The 25513-nt window shown below is 24.3% G+C and overlaps 1 protein-coding gene across 8 annotated transcripts; it reads left to right on the forward strand.

The window, feature by feature from the left end:
* Positions 1–5718: 5718 nt before the first annotated feature.
* On the forward strand, positions 5719–23185 carry LOC128956320 (probable serine/threonine-protein kinase DDB_G0282963). 8 transcript variants are annotated; one of them, XM_054302025.1, is made up of 13 exons: positions 5719–5801; positions 9868–10333; positions 10400–10630; positions 10701–12584; positions 14388–15038; positions 15400–15861; positions 15978–16342; positions 16424–17233; positions 17299–17740; positions 17832–19904; positions 20181–20590; positions 21595–21639; positions 22535–23185. In XM_054302025.1, exons 2-13 carry the CDS (start codon positions 9871–9873, stop codon positions 22856–22858), a joined length of 8160 nt encoding a protein of 2719 aa, XP_054158000.1. In that variant the 5' UTR covers positions 5719–5801; positions 9868–9870; the 3' UTR covers positions 22859–23185. The 8 variants fall into 8 exon arrangements, with proteins under 8 accessions (XP_054158000.1, XP_054157999.1, XP_054158003.1 ...); XM_054302024.1 differs by lacking the exon at positions 5719–5801 and adding an exon at positions 5948–6060; XM_054302028.1 differs by lacking the exon at positions 5719–5801 and adding an exon at positions 5948–6060 and having other exon boundaries at positions 15400–15795.
* The last annotated feature ends 2328 nt before the right edge of the window (positions 23186–25513 follow it).

A 25513-nucleotide genomic window follows, 5' to 3' on the forward strand; every position in this document is an offset into this window, starting at 1 on the left:
CTTAAAATTTCTGACCCACGAAGAACTAGCTTTTATCTTAAAGTTGTCTTTATGAGCCGATTCCAAAGCCCAACGAATTAAGTCCACAGTGTGAACAGGGAGAAATTTCTCTCTAGCATTTCGATATTTAGATAAAACATGTTCTTCTATACGTTGCCATTTGTGTTTACTATTTCCATTGTTTTGCACGTATTTCTTAATTCGACTAATATTTTGAATATTTTTTAATGAAAATCTCTTCATTACTGTTTTATTCGAATGATTTTTATGTTTATTACAATAGTTAACTATTTCTTTCATTCTTTCGAAACTTATATTCATTTCTAAAGACTATAAAAATTATTATTCTGGTGTGTTCTATTGGCTAGGAAATCAATAAAAAATACCTTTTGAGGAGAAATTTCATAATCAGACTCTTCTTTGATATTATTATCGTTATCAATATCATTAGATTCGCTTTCCATCAGTTCACCTTCTTCAATGCTGTCATCAATATTATCAACAAAATTATTTATCACTTTCATTAAATTATTAGCAAAATTAATTTCATATTCATTGACATCACTTTTATTATTAATATAATTACTTTTAATTAAATTAGTCAAAGTATCTAATACATTAAACACATTAAATGAATGCATTTTAATTAATACTGTGTTTACTATAATAATCACTGTTTTGTCATTATATGATGTATTGATATCTTTCTTTGACTTCCAAACAATGTGTTGACAAATGAGACAATAGTTGATAATTGCTGTTAATAGTGAAACTCTTGTATTTTGAATACTTTTAATCAATAATATTGTTTACATAAGAATATTATATAAAAATTATTAAAACAAATCCAATAATAACATTTCAATTGTAAACAAAACTTTTTTTATTTATAAGTTATAAAATTTATAACAGTTTTAAAAACTGCATAAAATATTAATGTTTTATTGTTTACAAAAAAATGTTTTGTATGTTATTAATATTATTTATTTATTTTATTCATTTATTAATGCATTATTAATTAATTAATTATACAAGTAATAATTGCTAAATATAAAATAATTATAAAAATAAAAATAAAATATTACAAAAAAAAGTTTGTTTTACTGGCTTGGATTCGAACCCTAAAACTATAGCTATGTGTACGTAGACTCTACCATTAGACCATTGGGCCGCACATATAAATGCACTCTTAAATCATATTATAACATAACTCTTATTTTAACCTATTTTTAAACCCCTTTGTAAACCCATTAAAACCCCCCATTAGGTGATAATTTTTTAAAAACTGTTTAATATAATGATTTAACTATAACTTAAACTATGTTTTGTTTTAAAATGAAATAAACAGGTAAAAATGTTCCATTGTTAGTAGTATTATTTGCGTGTATGTGTTACTGTTAACTATCTATTGTATATTTATATTATTTATTTGTATAATAAGATTTTATTTTAATTTTGTCGATTAGTTTTTTAAAAAATTTTATAACTACAAAAACACATTATGTGCTGGTTTATTTTGTCATAATAATGCAAAAAATTGTTAAAATTATAACTGTAAAACCTTGACTTATATTTTTAAATAAAATATATGTTTAATATTAAGAAATTGTAATTTATATAAAAATGCATATAAAAATTATTAAACATTTTATGTCGAATTATTAGTTCTAAATCTAATAAAATACTAAAATTTTGAATAATAATATATTTTCTTATAAAATATCAATATAAATTTTTTATTGAGTTATACTATTGCATCGGCTGTGAATATTTAACAATCAAACTATTTTTTTAATAATATATAATCTTATTTATTAACCTTTAAAATATAATAGAGTTTATTGTTTAAAGATTATTGTTTTAGATATTTATAATTATTACTCTTATTTCTTGTTTTATTTAAAATATAAATTAATTAAACCTAAATAACTAAATTTATTAATATTCACATACAATATAAGCTTACTAACAATTTATTGTTATAATATTTCTATAGAATATTCTGTGGGAAAAGCATATGTCTATTAAATTATAGACTATTTATCAATATTAACTACTTTAGTAATATAACAATACAATAATTAATATGTATTGGTATTACAATTATCCTATATAAATATAATGACAATAGTTATTTTTTTAAATAGTCTCATAATATTTTTAAAAATTAAATAATAAGATTCTTATTATATGTATACTTATTTAATAAAAAATTTAAGTCATCATAAAATTACAAGCAATTCTTATATATAAAAAGTGGAATTGTTTAATTATTATGTCATATATTTTTTTGTAATATAATTTTAATCACATTAAATCTAAGTAAAATAAAAGTTAATTTTATAAATTATAAATTTTATTAATATTATAAAAAAGGTATTAATTTTTAAAAATTTATTATTGATAGTGTATATAAATTTATTGAAGATTTTATAAATAAATAAAAACTTTATTTAAAAAAATAAAATAATTGTATTTAATTAAAACGCCCCTATTATATAATTTATTTAAAACTTTACATAATATAAATGCATGCACTGATATCAAATCGACAACAATTTACATTTTGTATATACAGTTTTATTTAACTTTATATTATATGAATAAATTTACACAGCATTTTATGTATTGCAGAAATATATAGTTAAAAAATATATTTCATAATTGCATGAATGATAACAATTATTTTTGAGTTATACATTTGATTCAGCAATAAAATATAATAATAACAAAAAATCTTTATATACACTAAAACGTAGACTTCAAAAGTCAATATTATAATATCTACATTATATAAAAAATATGTTTCTGTAAATGTAAATATGTAAAAATGCATTTACATTTATATAAATTTATATATGAAATATATATGTTTTAATGACTTTTAGTGTATAGTATATTATTTCAGAATATATATATATATCATATAATATAATACAAGAAAGTAATAATAATAATAAAAATTATTATATGTATATTGTGTGACTTTGAAAATATTGTGTCTTATAGATTAATAAAATATAATACAAGAAAAATAAGTGAAATGTTGTTTTTTGTGCTATATATGTTGTTGCAAATCAATAAAATTGATAATAATAATATTTTATATGCTATTATTTTGTAACTATTATTTTCTGATAAATAATATTTATAACATTAACTTAGTTATTTTCTAAATATCATTATACAGTAATAAAAGTGTTAATTAATTTTTTATTATAATTTTCATCAATTTTAATAGTTTATTTGTAATTCAAATTTGATAATAAAATTTTTTATATTACATATATTATTATATACAGTATTAATATTATGATTGAATAATATATATGTGTGTAATATAGCTAAAAGATTTACTAGTTTACTAATTTTACTAGTGTAATATTTTTATTTTAATTAATCACTATTATTATTTATATAGATAGAATTAATCACAAAAAATAATAATAAAATATATCCCAATAGAATGAATTGTAGTTAATAAAAAAAATCATTTTTAAGAGAATAATAGTACAATATATTTACGAGGAAAACCTAAAACAAATTAATTTTATTATAATTATAATGTCGTTAGTATTGAAAAAAAAGATTTTTAAATAAAATACATACAAAATAAATCAAATGCCATTTTAAAATAAAATAGCATTGGATTTATATTGCAATATAATGAACCAGGAAATTGTGTCTGACTTTTTTGTTATCCTATTATAAACACCCATTTATTTTTATAGACACTTTAAACATGCGTTTAATGCTACAAAAGAGATAGTTTGATATTTAGATGTAATAATTAGCATTTAATTTTAAATCATTTTTAAAAAATTAAATAATTTAACTTTTTGATAACTTTCATAACGACTAGTTTATCTTAAATATATATATATACTTAAATTAAAAAAATATATTTTCAGCTAATAGTAGATATACTGTATTATAAATATATCATAATAAATCATTAATTATTGGCAAAATTATATTTATTATTATAAATTATTTATTAATTTTTCACCAGAACTATTTTTAAAACATCAATTTTATAATAATAATAATAATATTTAACTCTTTTATTATTTTATATCATATAATATGTGTCAGTCAATGTGTTGACAAGTGTGTGTGTGATTTCTACAGTATATAAATGTTATGCATTACTAAATAGTTATGTTTTGGTAAAAACCATATTTTTCATAATCATTTAAATCATTTAACATTAAAATTGTAGATTATAAATTATAAATATATAATCAACAAACATGAAAGTGTCAAAAATCTTTTTAAAATAATAAAAATATTTATTTTATTTTTTTCATTAACATTGTGACACAATAAACATCAAAAATTATTTAAGTGTTTTTCTAATAAGACTATATCTAAAATTATTATTAAAGTTAAAAATGTGTTTAAAACTTTGATAACCATAAATTAAAACTATTTAATCATATAATAACAAAAAAATATCATTTAATTAAATTATATGATTATTTTTTCAAATTAATAACTATGGATGATGATAATTTTAAAGAAATTTTTCAATTATTTTCCGAATTGGAAGTAAGTTATCTATTTATAATATATTATTAAATAAATATATTTTTCTAACAATGTTTAAATTGTTACAATTTTTAAATAAATTTTTATATAATCATGTATTTATATATTTATATATACTATATAATACGGTAGTATAATAAGTGCACACTATCTTTAATATTTAATTACAAAAAATAAATATTTTATATTTCATTTTATATTTCTATTTATATTTAAGTTATATTCATGTTTGACAACAAATATGATTGTAAGTTACAATTTGTAACAAACATTTGATCTTTTATATATATATACTTTTTTTGTATATATTAAAAAACATGATGACATAGTTACAAATTTTTATAATTATAATACTGTAATAATCTACTGTATTAATAAATTTTAATTTACATAAAAATTTTTGCATGTACATATTTGTGTATGTAAAATGTTATAAATGTATTTAATTTATTCTACAATATTATTTTTTTTAATTATTATTATTATTATTAGTAGTAGTAGTAGTATTTGCAATATTATATCAATGAAATGTGTGTATAGATTATTACATAACTAGGTTGACTTGAAAAAAAAATTGACATGGATAGTTTACTAGTAACTTACTATAGTATGCTTAAAAAGTTTAATAATACTAAATACTAAATAATATCTAATATAATAATAATAATAATGATAATAATAATAGATTATATGTCAATTGGGAATACCCTGGTAACAACAACAACAAAAAAACACAATTTTTTTTATTCAAATCAATCATTGCACCCAATTTATTATTATTATTATTATTACTATTATTATTATAAAAATTTAATATCAATTTTGCTATAAATAATACTGAATTGTATTAGAAATAAAATTTCTACTATTAAAAATTGTAATATACAGGTATAATAATAATAATAATAAAAAGTCCCAAATCATCTAACTATAGAAACAGTATTTTGTATGTACTGTAAAAATTAATGGTGACATACATACCAATTGGTTTGTTTTTATACTTAAATATTATATTTTTTACTAAAATACATAGTCATTGTAAATGACGTCATTTATGTTTGTCCAACAGTGACACCACTATAATACTGTATAATAATATTAAAACACTTGTTGTGTTGTGTTTGCAATAATACTATAATAATATTAATGTTTTTTTTATTTATTAACGAGTAATAGTCTATAACTAAACAACTAATAACTAATTGATGAAAAATAAACAACAAATTTAATAAACTATTAGTGGTTTAGTAGTGAGTATTAAATTATATATATATTTCTAAAAATATATGTTTTCATGTAATTAACAATTGTTTGTAACAATTATTATATATTTAAGTGTTTATTAAAAAAAATATCTATTAATAGTATCAATTCATATCAGTCTACATATAAAAAACATCTCTAATAATAATAATAAACAATTTTTTTGAGATTTTAATTCAAGTTATAATATATTTATTGAAAAAAAATTGATAAACAATGGTATGAAATGAATTTGTTATAACACTGGTATGTATATGTGTTTAGTTTAAATATGTATAAAATTTTACCATGATAATATATATTTATATATGTTTTTTATGTCTAATAACTTACACATTAGTAACTTTACTTTTTTAACCCACCATTTATTCAAAAAAAAAACACATTACACACACACACACTAAACAAATGTAAATATTTTTATTTTATATTTAGTTATAATATTTAATTAATTTATAATTGACAACACTATTGTTATTTTTGTTGATTTATTTTATACATTTATACTCAGTATTATTTTATTTTAAAAAAATAAGTTAGTGTAAATAATCCTAATTGGGGATAGCCTTAATAAGGGACGGCATACTTTAAATTAATTTTAATCACAAAATAATTAAACAATTGTTGATATTTATATGTCATTACAAACCTAAGGATATACTTTATAAGACAAGTGAATCAAAATTGTTATAATTTTATCACAAAATCAACAATTAATTGACAACAAAGATAACACAAAATATCACCATTTCATCCCTTATTTAACATTAAGTTTGAAATTAAATTAAACAATATTTAGTATAATTAAATTATAACTATTATTTTTTATACATAAATAATATATTAGTAAAAATATTAATAACAAAAATAATCACTTTTATTAATCTATGTATTAATTATTTAATTATAAATCACGAAAATCTCAATTAGGGACATGTAATTCAAAATAATTTTTATCAACAAATGAATGTCAATAACGTCATCAAATTAGTTTTATTTATAAATATAATTTTTACACACAAAAAAATAATAGTAAATTTTGATTGTACAGTATAATGAAAATAAAAAAATTTAAAATACAAATTACACAAGTTACACTAAAAAAATAAAATAATTTTTTATAAATTATATTTAATGTAAAATAATCCGTAAAAATAATAAATACGTATAAATATGACATTATATATTTAAGATTAGCCTATTGGGTTGGTAGAGCTATTTAAGGAGTAAAAATCATCAACCTATTGGGTTGGTGGAGCTATTTAAGGAGTAAAAATCATCAACCTATTGGGTTGGTAGAGCTATTTAAGGAGTAAAAATCTTCAACCTATTGGGTTGGTAGAGCTATTTATAGTAAAAATCATCAACCTATTGGGTTGGTGGAGCTATTTAAGGAGTAAAAATCATCAACCTATTGGGTTGGTAGAGCTATTTAAGGAATTTAAAATCATGAATAGTGATGGTAGATCTAATAGCATCCAATTTCTTCATACCACCACATAGCTGTACGACTTCCTCAATTCGAGATATTCGAATAGTCGAAAATAGCTCTACCAACCCAATAGGTTAGTGATTTTAAATTCCTTAAATAGCTCTACCAACCCAATAGGTTAGTGATTTTAAATTCCTTAAATAGCTCTACCAACCCAATAGGTTAGTGATTTTAAATTCCTTAAATAGCTCTACCAACCCAATAGGTTAATGATTTTAATACTTTAAATAGCTCTACCAACCCAATAGGTTAGTGATTTTAAATTCCTTAAATAGCTCTACCAACCCAATAGGTTAGTGATTTTAAATTCCTTAAATAGCTCTACCAACCCAATAGGTTGGTGATTTTAAAATCCTTAAAGAGCTCTACCAACCATTGTATTTAATTATTTGATTATTATTATCTTGTTTTTGTGATTTTGAACATTTTAAATGATTATAAATAATGTTATATTTTAAATTAATTTTTTATAATTTTTTAAACTTATAAATATGTTGTACTGTTTGTAACTATAATTGTGGGAATCGGTAGTATTATATCTATAATATTTACAAAAATTTAAAATGAACATTTTATTATTTCTGTGTAGATAGAATATAAAAATAAATGAAAATAATTTTTGTATTTAATTTTTTGTGTGTATTATATAATTTATTTATTTATTAATTTTGTAGACATTATTTATTGTCAGATCTCGTATCCTAACAATTGCTTAACTTTTTATATTTTTTTTGGCGTCCCTTATTGAGACCATTTTATATATGTGTAATGAAACTTAATATTTACTTAATATGTTATATCATATATTATTTGAATGATATTAAGTAATATAATGATATACAATCTAATGTATATAACACTTATAGGCTAATACTGTACCGTATATTATGTTTATATTTACAATTAATTATTTCATTTACTTTTGATTGCTATATCTTATGCTAGTATTCAATACATAAGTGTTGTTAAGATATTATTAGATAAAACATGACATTATTGACAACAAAATTGTCTGTTTGTATTTGAAAACTAAATTAAATTTTATATATAAGTTTTATTATCATAATTAATTGTCAATTTTAATTATTATTTTTTTTGCATTTATTTATATTAATTAATTCACTTTTTGTTTTATTTAGACGAAAATAATAATTACAGTATATATACAGTACAGTATAAATTATATTTTAATGTACAGTAAAAGCAATGTAATTGTAATTTTATGTAAAGTAGAGTATCAAATATTAAAATAAAATTAGTAATAATAATAATAACGATTCAATAATATTTGATATCTCATTATAAGCAGAAGTTGAAGATTTTTTTTAAAATAAAATATTATTTTATTATAGATTTTTTCTATATTTCTAAAATTGTTTAAATATTATTTGTATTACTGTATTATATTTAATTAATTAAAAATGAAGTAAAATAATGTAAAGATTATATTATATTAATAACAATAGATGTTTGACAAGAGTTTTGATTTTAAATTATTGAATGAGATTTTATACTTTCAATATTTATATTTAATTTATACAATATATAAACTTTTTGTATATTTATGTATTTGTTAAAAAAATACTATTGAATTAATCGATACATGATAACCTATTAAATATAATTAATGTTTTTTATATACAGTATGTTTGTATTGATTTAAAGTGACTTTTAGATAGAGGCCTTGAAATTGGCTGAAATTTTTTGTCATTACAATTATAATCATCACTTTTTTTAAAAAAATTTAAAATCTAATAATCATTGATAGATATTGCTATATTATTATTATGGTTATTACTATTAATCCCTATTTTATAGTTTTATTTACTAAACTTTAATTAGTTTTATTGCCAGTAATTGTTTATGTGGTGGTAATTTAAGTAGTTTTTTCATAGAGTTAATAAATTATTTAACTAATTATTACAGCAATAAATAATATATACAGTAGTTAATTAGAAAAAAACACATGTAAAACATGCATGTTTATTTTAATTTTATTTATTTATTAATAATAAATAGTAAAAATTGAGGTTCAATTTTTTTTTAAAAATAAATAAATATTAAATGTGATACTTTTATTTGTATGAATGACTACAGCTATTATTTTTTAAACAATTATATTTTAATATATGATTACTGAATATTAGTAATTTTTAAAGATATATATAATTACAATTCAAGGTTTAATATTGAATTTGTATTTTTAAAAAAAACTAATTTACATGTCATCTGATTGCTTATGAATACTATACTGTATTTTTTAATACCTGTATTGAAAATTAATTAATAATACTAATGAAAAACAATCTTTTTAAATGTAATAATTGAAATTTACATATTTTGTATGATTTTCAAATTGAAAGTTTCAATATGACTTACTTTTATAAGCAATTTTTATTGGATACACAACTTTGCATAATATATTTTCATACTGTACTATAAAAACCAAATGTTTAATAAATTTATTAGATAATTGCGTAAAATTGCATATAAATAATGTCTGAAATATAATTAATTAATTTTTTATTAATTACATAATTGTAATGTTATTCTATATTTAGATAATGTCGGGATCAAAGTCCAAGGCCAGGTCACGGCCCCCGCCACTTAACGGCAGTGATCTTTATGCCGTTGAGGCCATACTGGACAAGAAGGTCAACCAAATGGGCAAAACATTATATTATATAAAATGGTTGGGTTGGGGTAATAGCTATAACACATGGGAACCGGAGGAGAACATCGCAACCGAGAGTCTACTCCAAGAGTTTGAGGAACGTCAACGGTCTGGTCAACCATCGAAACTGTCACATAAGCGCCGCCGAAGTAGCGACCAATCATCAAACGCTCAATACATGACCTCAGCATCGACATCGAAATCACATAAGAAGTCGCAAAAGTCAACACCAACTGAACCCAGGGCTAAGAAACCAAAAAAGACAAAACAATTTTCATATCCCATCGACACATCATTGACATCATCATCAACAACAACACCATCAACTTTGCACAGAGATGTCAGCTATGAATGTAAAACATCCAAAAACTGACTGATTTTTATTATATAATTTATGTTTTTATTTTTGTTTGATTTAGCAAATGTTCAGCGAATTATCGATAAGCTTAACAATACGGGCCCCGTATTTGGTGGTAATACCAGTGAGACAACATCTGCCAGAATGTTAAGATCCAGATCTAATAGTCGCAGTCAATGTAGTTCAAGACGATCATCAGTGGCGTCACGTCGAAACTCTTTGTTAAATTCAACAGTTTGTGATTATGAGGTTTTAAGAGGATGTCCAGATCCTGGTGATGTCCAAAGTCCAGGTATTATTTGTTAAATATTTATTATTTAATAATTAGTTACCGTTTTGTGATTTTTTTGTGGTTATTACAGTATCCTCTTTGTCCGAGTACTCAGTTGTTCAGCCATTTGTTAACAAAGCTCCCGATACTTGTTCTGACTTTGATTCAGATTCAACGGTGGACGAGAAGATTGTCGATCAAAATAAGACAGAGAATGAAAACTTAGAGACCAATAAAAATATTTGCACCGCCAATGATGGCAACAATAAAATGAATTTAGAGCCACAAGTAGTCATTGAAAGGCTCCGATTGCCTAAACTAGTGCTCAAACGTATGCTTTCCAACACATATGAAAAGCCGTCCTATGAGGTGTCGTTGAAGACTGTGTCCGACAATAATAATAATAATAATAATATGTTAAATGAAGATAAATCTAATGATTTGATTAATAATCGCAAAACAAAAGATCTCTTAATTAATGATAAGACAGAAACAGTTGTCGATAATAATACAGATTATGAAGTGGTCGATAACGAAGAGGTTCAAAGCATTGAAACTAGTGTTTTGATTGACAATATTGATGCCAATAAAGATGATAATAGATTGAGTGCAATAGCAATAGATAATGTGATTACGGGTAATGACAACGATATGTCACAATCAGACCAAAACAACGATTATAATAATACTTTGATATCTGAGTCTCCGATAACTATAGTGGAAACAGAAACAATTGAGTGCAATACAACTGTTAATGACGATGAAGACATTGAAGTCGATAAGGATGATAATGAGGAAGATATTGGTGTCAATAAAAATATAGATTCTGAAGACATTGTTGTTGATAATGATAATAATGATGAAGATATTGGTCTCAATAAAAATATAGATTCTGAAGAGATTGTTGTCGATAAGAATCCAAATGAAATTGATGTTCTGGATGACGATAATCGTACTGAAGATGATATAGATAATAGAATTGATTGTGGAATCAATGACATGACAGCACTGGCCGTTGCCTCCATATGTTCACCACAAGAGAGACAAACAGTAAAATATAGTGGTGTTAATGATCTCCAGCGACCGATACAAAGATTACCACATATTCGTGTACCGCATGATTTTGTCGAAGAAGAAATTGCTCTCAAAGCTATTGTTTGTGAATTAGATACTACTTCTGTCAACCAGGAAGAGGAGCTCATTATTGCCTCGGCTGACGACGATCTCATCGCTGAATCGGTGGTCACAACTCAGTCTTCTCAACTCATCAGTTTGACATATGATGTTACTTTAGTCTGTAATGATAATGAAACTGTTGTTGTTGTTGACGATGATAGTGCTGACAACAATGATTGTGTAGATAGTGATGTCGCTGAAGTCATAGAGAAAGTTATTTGTTTGGTTGTCGATGAAGTCAATAAAAATGTTAATGAACTCAATGAAGACAACGATCAAGAGTTCAATGATAACGATGATGACCAACTCAATTGCAGCAACAATAAAGAGCTTAAAGAACACAACGATGAAGAAAATAATGACAACAACGATGAAGAACTCAATGACCAGAAAAATGAAAAAAATAATGACAACAACGATGAAGAAAATAATGACAACAACGATGAAGAACTCAATGACCAGAAAAATGAAAAAAATAATGACAACAACGATGAAGAAAATAATGACAACAACGATGAAGAAAATAATGACAACAACTATGRAGAACTCAATGATCACAGCAATGAAATTAGCTATTCTACTGACGACGACATATCCAAAGACAATTCACCGGTTTCTGTATACAACTCTTACAACAAATCGATGGAAACTAATCTTATCATTAGACTACCGCCTCTTTCGACAAATAAAGTATACGATGATTCAAATGTTGAGGAACAACAACAACAACAGCAATCTGTTTATAATAACAATTTTGTGTCTATCACTTCAACTATCACTAAACAGTTCTCTAATAATGGTAAATATAATAATTATTATTTTAAAAATATTCATTGTGTATATATTATTTTATTGTTGCTATTTTTTTTAATAATAATATTTATAATTTAATAATATCTAATTATAATTTACTATTTTATATACAATTTTGAGCCAATAATTTAATTAATAATTGAAAATTTAATATTTAAAAAAATCTATTTTTTCTAATTACTAAAATTAAAAATTATGGCTATTTATATACAGTATATTTTATTAATATATTGTCTATATCGGATTTCAATTTTTTATAAATCAAAATATTACATTTTTTAATTTTTATCTTAAAAAAATATAAACATTTGAAACAAATCAATTATTTCATTGTTATTATTAGGTTATCATTAGTTTAATAGCTTTATTATTATTATTGAAAAAATTCTTGTGAATAATGTCATTAATTTTCTTTATATCTATAATATTGAATGACTACTAGTGACACACTCATAGACTTACCTATATATACCTGTATAATAATATAACGCTTTTTAGATGACATTGTGCTTATATTATAGTTGTCTTCTAATTTTAATATTGTAGTTTTTCATTATATATAATTTATATTTATATATATATATATATATATTCCCATTGATTTATCAATGTTTCCATGAGAGACATATACAGTATACTGGTGCAAATGATGCCACACACACACATACACACAATTTTTTTATTAGTGAATTTACTGTGTGTTTTAAACATAATATACTTGTATATACCTGTATATTGTATACTGTAGTATACCTGTATAATATACCATATATATATAAACTTACTTTATAGTTTATAATATAACTTTATATATATATATATATATATAGGTATATATTTATATATATACTTACGTATGTTTTGTGGTATTGCGCTAAAACTTATTATTATGAAAGTCGATAAAATATGTTTATACTCTACTGAACTACATATCTTGAAATTATAAAGAAATGGTTTTAAATTAATGCAATGTTTTTATATTGAGTGACATTAAGAACTATATTAAACAACAAAATAAGTTTCTATATATTTCACAGTTATTATAATAACATCAATATATTTTAATATAAATTATAAATTTGTTTTATTATATTTTTGTTTGTGTGACAAAGTTTTCGATGAAAATTTGATGAAAAGATTTATTTCTAATTAACGTTGATTTTATACTTAATTAAAATAACAATTAAATAATTTTTTTAAATAATTGTTTAATTAACACTTTGAATACATTCATTAAGTGACAAAAAATATGTTGTATCACTTTATAGTTATATATATTAACGTCAAATCATATATCAAATAGCGTAATATTTTAAGTATAATTTAAACGAATAAATATTTAGTTATTTTGATTTTTTATCATAATAATAATAATAATAACTAATTATTCCATATGATTTGCATTATTTGGTTTTATATAAATTTATAGCCTATAGTATACATTATTTACTTATGACTACATTTTTATATTTATTTTTTTCAAAAAGTTTTTTAAAAGTCGTTGCCGTATTTTTTTTAATACCGCTATGTTTTATTGTTACTGTCTGTCAAATGTATATGTGTTTGTCTATTGAAAAATAATACATAATAGAAATATAAATTATAATCAACTTATATTGTATCAAATAATATTGATAAAATATTTTATATAATATTCTATAAATATATATTGTTTACTTATTTAATTTGCAAGTTTGTACCAATTATTAATATATATATATAAATATTTAAGAGTTAGAAAATAAGTTATTTATAATGATATGTTATTTTAAAATTTGATATAAAATAGATGACATTCAAAAGAGTCCGCTTGAAGTGCCGCTAATTGAATACAAAGAGTTACATCATAGCCAACAAACATTTAATGAGAACTATAGCGATGATAATAATAATGATAATATAGATAATAACAATATTAACAGTCAAAACAATAATAAGGAAATTAATTCAACAAATAGTAATGACATTATGTTGAACACAGTTATCACCGAAGTTAATGGCGATTTACATGACAGCATTGACGGTCAATCAGCTATCGGCAAAAAGTTGAGTGATGCGACTGATGATTTGCCAGCATTGGTAACGGCCTATTCGCCCGTATCACCTGTTTCTATGGATTTATCGCCTGTGGCCACAACAGTCGATAATAATTGCTATACTGGAAGTCCTACTAAGTCCACTAGTGTCCATTGTGACTATAGCGTTGGCTCTAATTATATTTTAGATAATAGGTTGAATAGATCTAACCTGGAGCCACTCTTTAATCAACATCATCAACAACAACAACTACCAGTGCAACCAATAGTTGAAAATGTTTCACCAATAAACACGTTGGCCGTCGATAGACGTGAACTGAATAATCATAATATTAATAATAATAATTCACCAGTTGGTGGACCTACGGTGTCACCATTATATGATAAGTCCTATCAAATCGGAGGTAATTTTAATTCAACTAAAGATATTAGTTTTAGAAGATCCAGTGTTGATCTATTAACAAACTCGTTGTCATTAATATCCCGATTAAATCCATATCAAACATATGGAGATAAAACGCATGATTTATTCTTAGACTACCATTCATTAGGTATTTCGATAAAAAATAAACTAAATATTAACAAACACTAACTCATTATCATTTATTTTATAAATTTTTTTTTTAATTGTTTTTTATTTAATAATTTTATTTATTTTAATTTTTGTTAATTTTTGTTAATTTTTGTTAATTTGTTTTTTCTTGTTTAAATTTCTTGTTATTAAAAATCAATTTGTTTTATGTGTCACATCATCTATAACTGAAGATATATTTAATGACTTAGATATCCAGATGTCGTCTTCGTCCACACAACGACAACCGCCTTCACCATTACCACCGACTATATCATCTACAGGTTCCCAATGGCAACATAAACCTACATATGATCGCAATTCTCAGGGCAGCAATTATACCAACTGTTACGATAGTAATCCACTGATTAATACAATACCGGCACATTCACAGATGACAGTTAGTCAGACACCGTTACCACTATCATCTACTCATCAGCAACCATTGCCACCAATTTCAACAATCACTCAATCCATGTCCACATCAAGTATGCTCAACTACGATAACATATCCAATCGTTTACAGAATTTCAAAGACAAATCAGGTGAACTGCAGACCACATCCAATATTTTATGCGATGTGATTACAGGTAGAAGTCCATTACAAGACATGACTATTAACCAAATGTCAAACCAAATAACTCAATCTAACCATAGTATGACATAATCTTTTAGTTAAATATATATATATATATAATTTTTATGAACTATTTGGACCATCCTTTTAGATATGATAACTGATTATACTATTTTGTTACTCTTTTTTATATAGATATAGCGACTGATTTACGTAACCCAACTCCGCCCATAATAACCAATTTATCTCATTTGACACGAACTAGTCGGTCATCATATCCTCAACAAATGATTTCAAACGATGGATTAGTTGCAGACGCGTCAAACTGGCCTCTTCTCAACCAAACCAATCATCCATATCAATCATTCCGTCCACCGGTTACCGACGGTATGACTGTTCCATCGATGACATATAGCAATCAATATATGCGACACTCGACCCCAACTCATGGCATTCCGTCGACAATACAGTCCAACATACGATCGCCACTAACTCAACATTCGCCACCAATGATGCCTTCATTACCGACAACACTTCCATCGACATCACATATCAATCATGTATGTTGTATTCATAAGTTGTACTTTAAGTTACGGTATATTTATTTTGTTGTTTTTTGTATTGTATTTTTTTAATAATAGCCACGAAAGCATCACTACAACATTCCTCAGCCAAATACATATTCTGATAGTATTAGGCGAATACCAACACATATGATAAATAATAGTCGACTGGACTCATCCACAACACAACATTTTCAGTCGTTCCACATGAGAAACCCTCCCTCTACTCATACGACATCCGAACACATGAGAAGCTCAATGTTGTTGCCCAATGCAAGACATCAGATGCCAAATGTAATGTCATCGATGGGCAGTAATGGCATACGTCCTCAAACGCAAATGTCTCAGTCTGTTGGATATTCAACACATAACAGACCACCGCCACCATATCCATCACTAATGCGGTCATCGCCATTACCCCATACAGTAGTAGATCATAATATTAATCGTTTGCAACATCGGATGCCCGGTCCTCATGAAAGGCCATATAATTCATACGTAAATACGTCGACAATCAGACCAGATATACTAACTCATCAACGAATGTCCCATTTGACACAACAACAACAGCGTCATCCATACTCTATGCCCAATACAATGTCATATTGTGGACGATTACCATCTCCTTCATCGGTTCCCAAATCTATACCCAATAATAATAACAATGTTCAACAACAACATCTAACTCCAACACCACTTCCACCAATGAGAACTCAATTTATTCCATTACCCGCTGAATGTCATCAAAAGAGGATAACTGTTGAACCAAAACAGTCAGAGGAAGTCCGTAAAAAAATAATTGAACAAAACTATGGTATTGATAGCCAGCAATACACAGCAGTCAACTCTTTTAAAGAGCAACCAATTTTCAATCCATATGTTCAACAGGTTTGTTGAGTTTAAATAAATTTTATTTTTTAAAACAATTTTTGATTATTTTTGTTATTTAATAGATGACTAATTTTGATAACAATATCATAAACATTAAAGACAGACAACTAGTTGATCACCGTTCGAATCTTAGGCCACAAATCTGTGACAATAGATCCAGTTTACCCTTACATAACAATCACAGCTCAGACTATAGACAAGTGTTTAACTCACAAATGTCTAATCAAATCAATACTAATAAAAACAACAACAATAATAATACCATTATTAATGATAGTCATAATAATAGTATCACAAGACATGATTTATTGCAGAGATTGTTATCAGAAGGAGAAGATGAAGACAATAGTTCATCGCCTAAACTGATTGATAATGAAAAACGATTATCACTTATACAGAAACACGGATATATGGGAACCACTGGAAGTCCAGTACCTATGGGATATCCGACTGGTTATGAAAACAAAGAGCATACTATACAAGCAAATAGTAACTTAAATAAAGGTTAGAATTAATTTTAGTTTAAATATATATATATATATATTTGTTTATTTTGTAAATATTTGTAATTTATACTAAATTTTATTTTTAAAAGCTGTTTTAAATGATGTTCCGCCGCCACTAATAAGGCCAACATCTCGATCGTCAATTAGTTCGGCATCTATGACACCGCCGGCATCAGCACAAGTCAATGGCCACAAAGATATATTGACCGAAGCCATGGAAGAAATTGAATTGTCTTATCCGTGCGATGACGACATAGTTGTAGAAGAAAGTGAAAAAAGTATTGACTTAAATGCAAGTATTTCAGGTGACGATACGTCATCAATACCCGCCTCAACCACTGATGACAACCAAGTGATATACTTCTGTGCCGACGGAGAATCACCTGAAAACTTGACGAACGAGCAGTTGCTTGAATTGTTGAAAAATAATTGCTTAAGAATTGTCGACAGCGATTCACAGGACACGATTAATACTCGCAAATCTGAAGATCTCTTAATTAATGATAAGACAGATACAGTTGTCGATAATACTACAGCTTATGAAATGGTCGATAACGAAGAGATTCAAAACATTGAAACTAGTGTTTCGATTGGCAATATTGACGCCAATAAAGATGATAATAGATTGAGTGCAATAGCAATAGATAATGTGATTACGGGTAATGACAACGATATGTCACAATCAGACCAAAACAACGATTATAATAATACTTTGATATCTGAGTCTCCGATAACTATAGTGGAAACAGAAACAATTGAGTGCAATACAACTGTTAATGACGATGAAGACATTGAAGTCGATAAGGATGATAATGAGGAAGATATTGGTGTCAATAAAAATATAGATTCTGAAGACATTGTTGTTGATAATGATAATAATGATGAAGATATTGGTCTCAATAAAAATATAGATTCTGAAGAGATTGTTGTCGATAAGGATTCAAATGAAATTGATGTTCTGGACGACGATAATCGTACTGAAGATGATATAGATAATAGAATTGATTGTGGAATCAATGACATGACAGCACTGGCCGTTGCTTCCATATGTTCACCACAAGAGAGACAAACAGTAAAATATAGTGGTGTTAATGATCTCCAGCGACCGATCCAAAGATTACCACATATTCGTGTACCGCATGATTTTGTCGAAGAAGAAATTGCTCTCAAAGCTATTGTTTGTGAATTAGATACTACTTCTGTCAACCAGGAAGAGGAGCTCATTATTGCCTCGGCTGACGACGATCTCATCGCTGAATCGGTGGTCACAACTCAGTCTTCTCAACTCATCAGTTTGACATATGATGTTACTTTAGTCTGTAATGATAATGAAACTGTTGTTGTTGTTGACGATGATAGTGCTGACAACAATGATTGTGTAGATAGTGATGTCGCTGAAGTCATAGAGAAAGTTATTTGTTTGGTTGTCGATGAAGTCAATAAAAATGTTGATGAACTCAATGAAAACAACGAACAAGAATTGAATGACAACAATGATGACCAACTCAATGGCAGCAACAATGAAGAGCTCAAAGAAAACATCGATGAAGAACTTAATAACCAGAAAAATGAAGAAAATAATGACAACAACGATGAAGAGCTCAATGACCAGAAAAATGAAGATAATAATGACAACAACGATGAAGAAAATAATGACAACAACGATGAAGAACTCAATGACCAGAAAAATGAAAAAAATAATGACAACAACTATGAAGAGCTCAATGACCAGAAAAATGAAGATAATAATGACAACAACGATGAAGATCTCAATGGCAGCAACAATGAAGAGCTCAAAGAACACAACGATGAAGAACTCAATGACCAGAAAAATGAAGAAAATAATGACAACAATGATGAAGAACTCAATTACCAGAAAAATGAAGAAAATAATGATAACAACGATGAAGAACTTAATGATCAAAACAATGAAATTAGCTATTCTACTGACGACGACATATCCAAAGACAATTCACCGGTTTCTGTATACAACTCTTACAACAAATCGATGGAAACTAATCTTATCATTAGACTACCATCTCTTTCGACATATGAAGTATACGATGATTCAAATGTTGAGGAACAACAACAACAGCAATCTGTTTATAATAACAATTTTGTGTCTATCACTACAACTATCACTAAACAGTTCTCTAATAATGGTAAATATAATAATTACTATTTTTTAAATATTTATTGTGTATATATTATTTTATTGTTGCTATTTTTAAAAAATAATATTTCTAATTATAATTTGATATTAAAAAAATCTAAAAATATAATCAACTTATATTGTAAAATATTTTATATAATATTCTATAAATATATATTATTTGCTTATTTAATTTGCATGTTTGTATCAATTATTAAAAAGAATATATTTAAGGGTTAGAAAATAAGTTATTTAAAATGTTATTTTTAAATTTGATATAAAATAGATGACATTCAAAAGAGTCCGCTTGAAGTGCCGCTAATTGAATACAAAGAGTTACATCATAGCCAACAAACATTTAATGAGAACTATAGCGATGATAATAATAATGATAATATAGATAATAACAATATTAACAGTCAAAACAATAATAAGGAAATTAATTCAACAAATAGTAATGACATTATGTTGAACACAGTTATCACCGAAGTTAATGGCGATTTACATGACAGCATTGACGGTCAATCAGCTATCGGCAAAAAGTTGAGTGATGCGACTGATGATTTGCCAATAATAGTTAACAATAATAAGGAAATTAATTCAACGAATAGTAATAACAACAGTAATAGTAAGAAAAGATTACATGAAGTGCCTCTTAATTACATCCATCCATCGGATGTCGAGTCCAATCAATCGGTAAGTGTTTATAGAGATAGTACTAATTGTTAAAAAGGTTTATCTATACTTTAATCTCTTATTCTTAATACAAGCGCATGAATTGGATGATTGAAATATTTAAAACTGTTATTTGACTAAAAAATATACTAAAATACTATTTTAATATAATATAATAATACTGTATTTGAATGAAGTATACTATAATAACAGTGCCCTCAAAACTATATGCCTGTCCTTTAAATAGATTTTCCAAATCTATTTTCCTTATGTTATTTTATGTGGTATTATTGTATCATTGGCTCTGTTGTGAAATTTTAGGACCGGTTCTCTCTCTCTCTCTCTCTCTCTCTCTCTCTCTCTCTCTCTCTCTCTCTCTCTCTCTCTCTCTCTCTCTCTCTCTCTCTCTCTCTCTCTCTCTCTCTCTCTCTCTCTCTCTCTCTCTCTCTCTCTCTCTCTCTCTCTCTCTCTAACTCACTCACTCATTCACCCACTGAGTGCCATGAAATTGAAATGAGCTCTTGTTTTTCATTTATTTAGTTTATTTAACAATTTTTTAGTTAAAAATTAATTTTAAACTACGATAATATAATTGAAAAATATTTTATTTAAATTGTTTATAAAACTTTGTAACTTAAAAATCATATATTTATTGTTTATATCAAATGCTTTGCATGTCTTGTTGGGATGTTTATATTGGCTAATTGTTTGTCAAATTTATTATTTAAAACATTGTTATTCATCAATATATGGATATCAAAAGATTTTTAAAAATATATGTTAGTTATAAATGTTTATATTATTAACTTATAATAATAATATTTAATATAAATATCAATTACATTATAATGGTAAATAATATTATAACCTATTTTTTATTAAGTAAATATTTTGCTATTTTAAATGTTGTCTTACTTTATATTGATATAAAATCATAATTTGCTTATCTATGTTGTGTCTGTCCCCTCCCGTTTGTGGTAACAACCCGTCAAACAATACCCGTATGTTTGTCTTACAAATTACAGGAAACTATGGAAATAAGAAATCATTTGTTGATTTGTCATAAAAAGGTATTTTTATGCTTAATATGCTTTTATTTTGCTTATAATGTAATTTTTAATTTATTGAAAACGTCATGCATGTCTATTATGTCTAAATAAAGTGATTTTATTTTAATTTTACTTTTTATTAAATGACTTCAATTATTTTTAAATTTTGATGAGAATTTTATATTTAAATTTTTACRTTATAATTTCAATTTAATATATAATTGTTTATTGATTTTTTAATAGTTAAAAAAATCAATATACAATATTTCCATTATTATAAAAACTAATAATACAATTGCAGAATCCAATTAGCAGTTTTCATAGTCTATGTYTATCACAAATACATTACTTGATTRTATTGTTGGCTATTATAGTACAGTATCGAAAATATAGTAAATTAGTTTAACAATGATTTAGCAATGTTTTTGATGTCCTAAAAAAATATTTTTATAATTCATCGTTATTTAAATTTTAATTGAAAAAAATGTTTGTCTAATGAAATAACTAAAAAAATGACTCACTAAAATTTTTTTGAAATTTTATTTATGTAAAATTGATGTGTGTTTGTGTGTGTTTGTGTGTGTGTATAAAAATATGTTATGTTTTAGCACTCGTATGTCAACATCGATAACACCGCCACAATATTCCAGTGCTTGCATTAACATATAGCTCTTAACCTCTCGTTTCACATTACAAACCAATAAAAAACCATTAAATGAGAGATTAAATTCAATCATATGCTGTAGTTTTTACACTCTTATTCATAAATTGTTTGAACTAATAAATAGTATATCATATAAAATAATATTAATTATTATTTATATATTAATTTATTTATTAAGATATATGGTATACTTTAGTAGCATTTTTTTATGATAAATGTGTAAAATTGTATTTTGACTTTTTATATGACCAGAAAAAGAGCGTAAAGTCTGCTAAACGACGAAAAACATCAATCAAGTTGTCATCAAAACCACCGAAGAAGTCAATGTCTGTCGATGAAGAGAAAGAAATTCTTCAGCTGATCCGCAATCGATTGAACGGTTGGGATAGAGGCTGGACGGCCAACGAAATTGTCGGCATCAACAGTCTAAACGATACGCTTGTATTTTTGGTTAAATGGTCTAATGGTCAGCAAACCATTGTGTTGTCCGAAGTGGCCAAACACAGGTGTCCGCAACTGGTTATCAAGTTTTATGAGCGACACAGCGTTTGGGATGACGAGGACGACAATGAATGARTGACCGACCGATCCATCAATTGTGATCATCCGTCATATCATTTTGTATAATATATATCACAATTMAAACATTTTTTCATTCAAACAAACAAAACAAAAACCCAAATGTCGTGTTTTATGTCCTTAACATAATAACCTCAACTTATCATTATATATGTGTGGACATAGACACTGGTTATTATAAAAAGAGTTGATTCATATTATTGTTTACACAACATTTGTAAAAGAGTTACTAATATATATTACATTTGCCTTAAATTGCATTTTTTAAAAAAGTACAATTCAATAGATAAAAAATATATAATTACAATATATGTAATAATTTATAGCCATTATTATTGTATGTATTATTTAGCACATTATTATTTTTTAAATATTATATTTTAAATATAAATATCAATTGTTTTTAATTTAAAAAAGTTATTATAATTATATAACAATTTCTATGCCTTATATCTAGTGGTGACTAAAAGTTTTTTTTATAAAAGCATACAAATTGTTTATAATTATCAATTAAAAATTTTGTTAATTTATTAGTTAATGTATTTTTGTATTGTCATTTTAAATGTTTATTATTATTAATATTAAAATATATATTTATTTGCTCACAATATACACAGACAAATATATAAATATGTTTACCATATAAAAGACATATATTATATAATAATATTTTAGATTTTTGTTGATAAAATTCATATAATTTTTTATATATAACACTTGAGAAAGTTGTTAATATTTTTAAAATTTTAAAACAAAATTTAATTTTATTGTTTAATATTTAAATAATTTACAAATATATATATATAAAATGTGTTCACTATAATTAGTCGATTGTTTTTTTTGAATATATAAAGATATTTAAATAAAAATTGTTATGAATTTTCATTAATGATTGATTTATTTATTGATTTAATAGTAAATTTTAATAACTATTGAATTTTTGAATGTTTTAAAATAGTATTTCTTTAATATATAAGTTATGGCATTTGTTGTTTAGACGAACCAATATATTAAAAAACTAATTGTATTTTTTAAATTATCATTTATTTGAATATGAATTTTTGATACATTTGTAGTTTATACGTTGCAGTTGTAAGCACTGGCATATCAAGCATAAAATGTATGGTCAGTGCTATCACTTACTGTATAAATGGGTTTTAGACAAAGGGTTGACATATAAATAGGTCGTCAGGTATTTGAAGTGTAGTAAAATATTTTAAGAAATGCAAAATATTTTCTATTATTGACATAAAAGTTAAATTTGTGACAATTTGTTAATTAAATTATTATTTATTTCATTGAAATATATCTAAATTGAAGTTATTAACAAATATTCAAATTCATATAACTATTTAATTTAACGGTGTATTAAATATGGAATTTTTATTTAAATAGTAATAGAATTTATATAAATATTAACGTTTAAACGTTTATTAAGTTAACTTTAAATTTTAAAACATTTTATTTAAGCAATTATTACAAATAGCCTAAAATTTAATAGTTTTTACATATCAAACATAAATTAATAAGTACTGTATAATATCTAATACTGTATATTATCATTATAAATTATTATTTTTAATTTGAAATAAATGATTAATAGACAATTGATGGCAGTGTGTTGACAGTTATATTATTATTTATAGCACTTTTAAAAAATAAATTAAAATTGGTTTTTACACATACAATAACTTATTGTATATAATATAAGCAATGAATTGATAGAAAATAATAAATTTTAAAAATATCAATTTTTCTTGTTTTTATCACAATTTTTCAAAAATAAAACCTTCAACTCTTGTCTTATGATTGCCACTACTATACTGTATATTATAAATAAAATTTCTTATATAATGAACATTAGAAATATAGTCTATTACTAAATGGTATTTAAATGTAAGTCTAACACCCGATTTCAACACTACATCATTGGGTACAACAAGTGTTAAGATAAGACTTAGCGGTCATTATATCTGTGAAACTGAGAAAAATTAAAGCTTTTTTGAGTAATTTTTACAAATTAAAAAAAATATTTTTGTAATTATAATGAGGTTTCTAATGAAAACAACTTTAAATATAAATACTTTATGATATTTTTAAATTCATTTATGTTTGATATATTTACCTGTATATTGAATTAGCACTGGTTATATTGATTGATAATGTTTATGAGATTTAAAAAAAAGTAGAAATACTATTTTAATTTTATATACCATCAATAAATATAAGTAACTTATATCTATTTAAAAAATTGACATTTCAAATTTTACATTAACATTTTTTAATTTTTATTTATATTTATATTTTTTTATTCATAAGTGTTTTTAATCAAAATTTTAATTATTCTTTTTAAATCTTGACAAATATAATTTACATACAAATAAAACAAAAATTTTATATATATTTTTTAAAAACATTAATTATAAAATATTTTTCAAACATTAAACACATAACTGACAATAATTGGCAAATAATTATAATATCACTTAAAACTATTGATATAACTATTATATATTTTTTATAATCTTTTTATAATCACAAAAATTTTGAGTTCAAAGTTTTCATTAATAATATTAATACAATAATAATAATAATTAAATAGAAAAATATAGTAATAAACCCCAAACTTATGAATATTTTCCACATATTACT

The sequence above is a fragment of the Oppia nitens genome, unplaced genomic scaffold, assembly GCF_028296485.1.
Source record: "Oppia nitens isolate AA-2021 unplaced genomic scaffold, nextdenovo-longstitch-racon4-pilon3 scaffold2_pilon_pilon_pilon, whole genome shotgun sequence".
Lineage (NCBI taxonomy): Eukaryota > Metazoa > Arthropoda > Arachnida > Sarcoptiformes > Oppiidae > Oppia > Oppia nitens.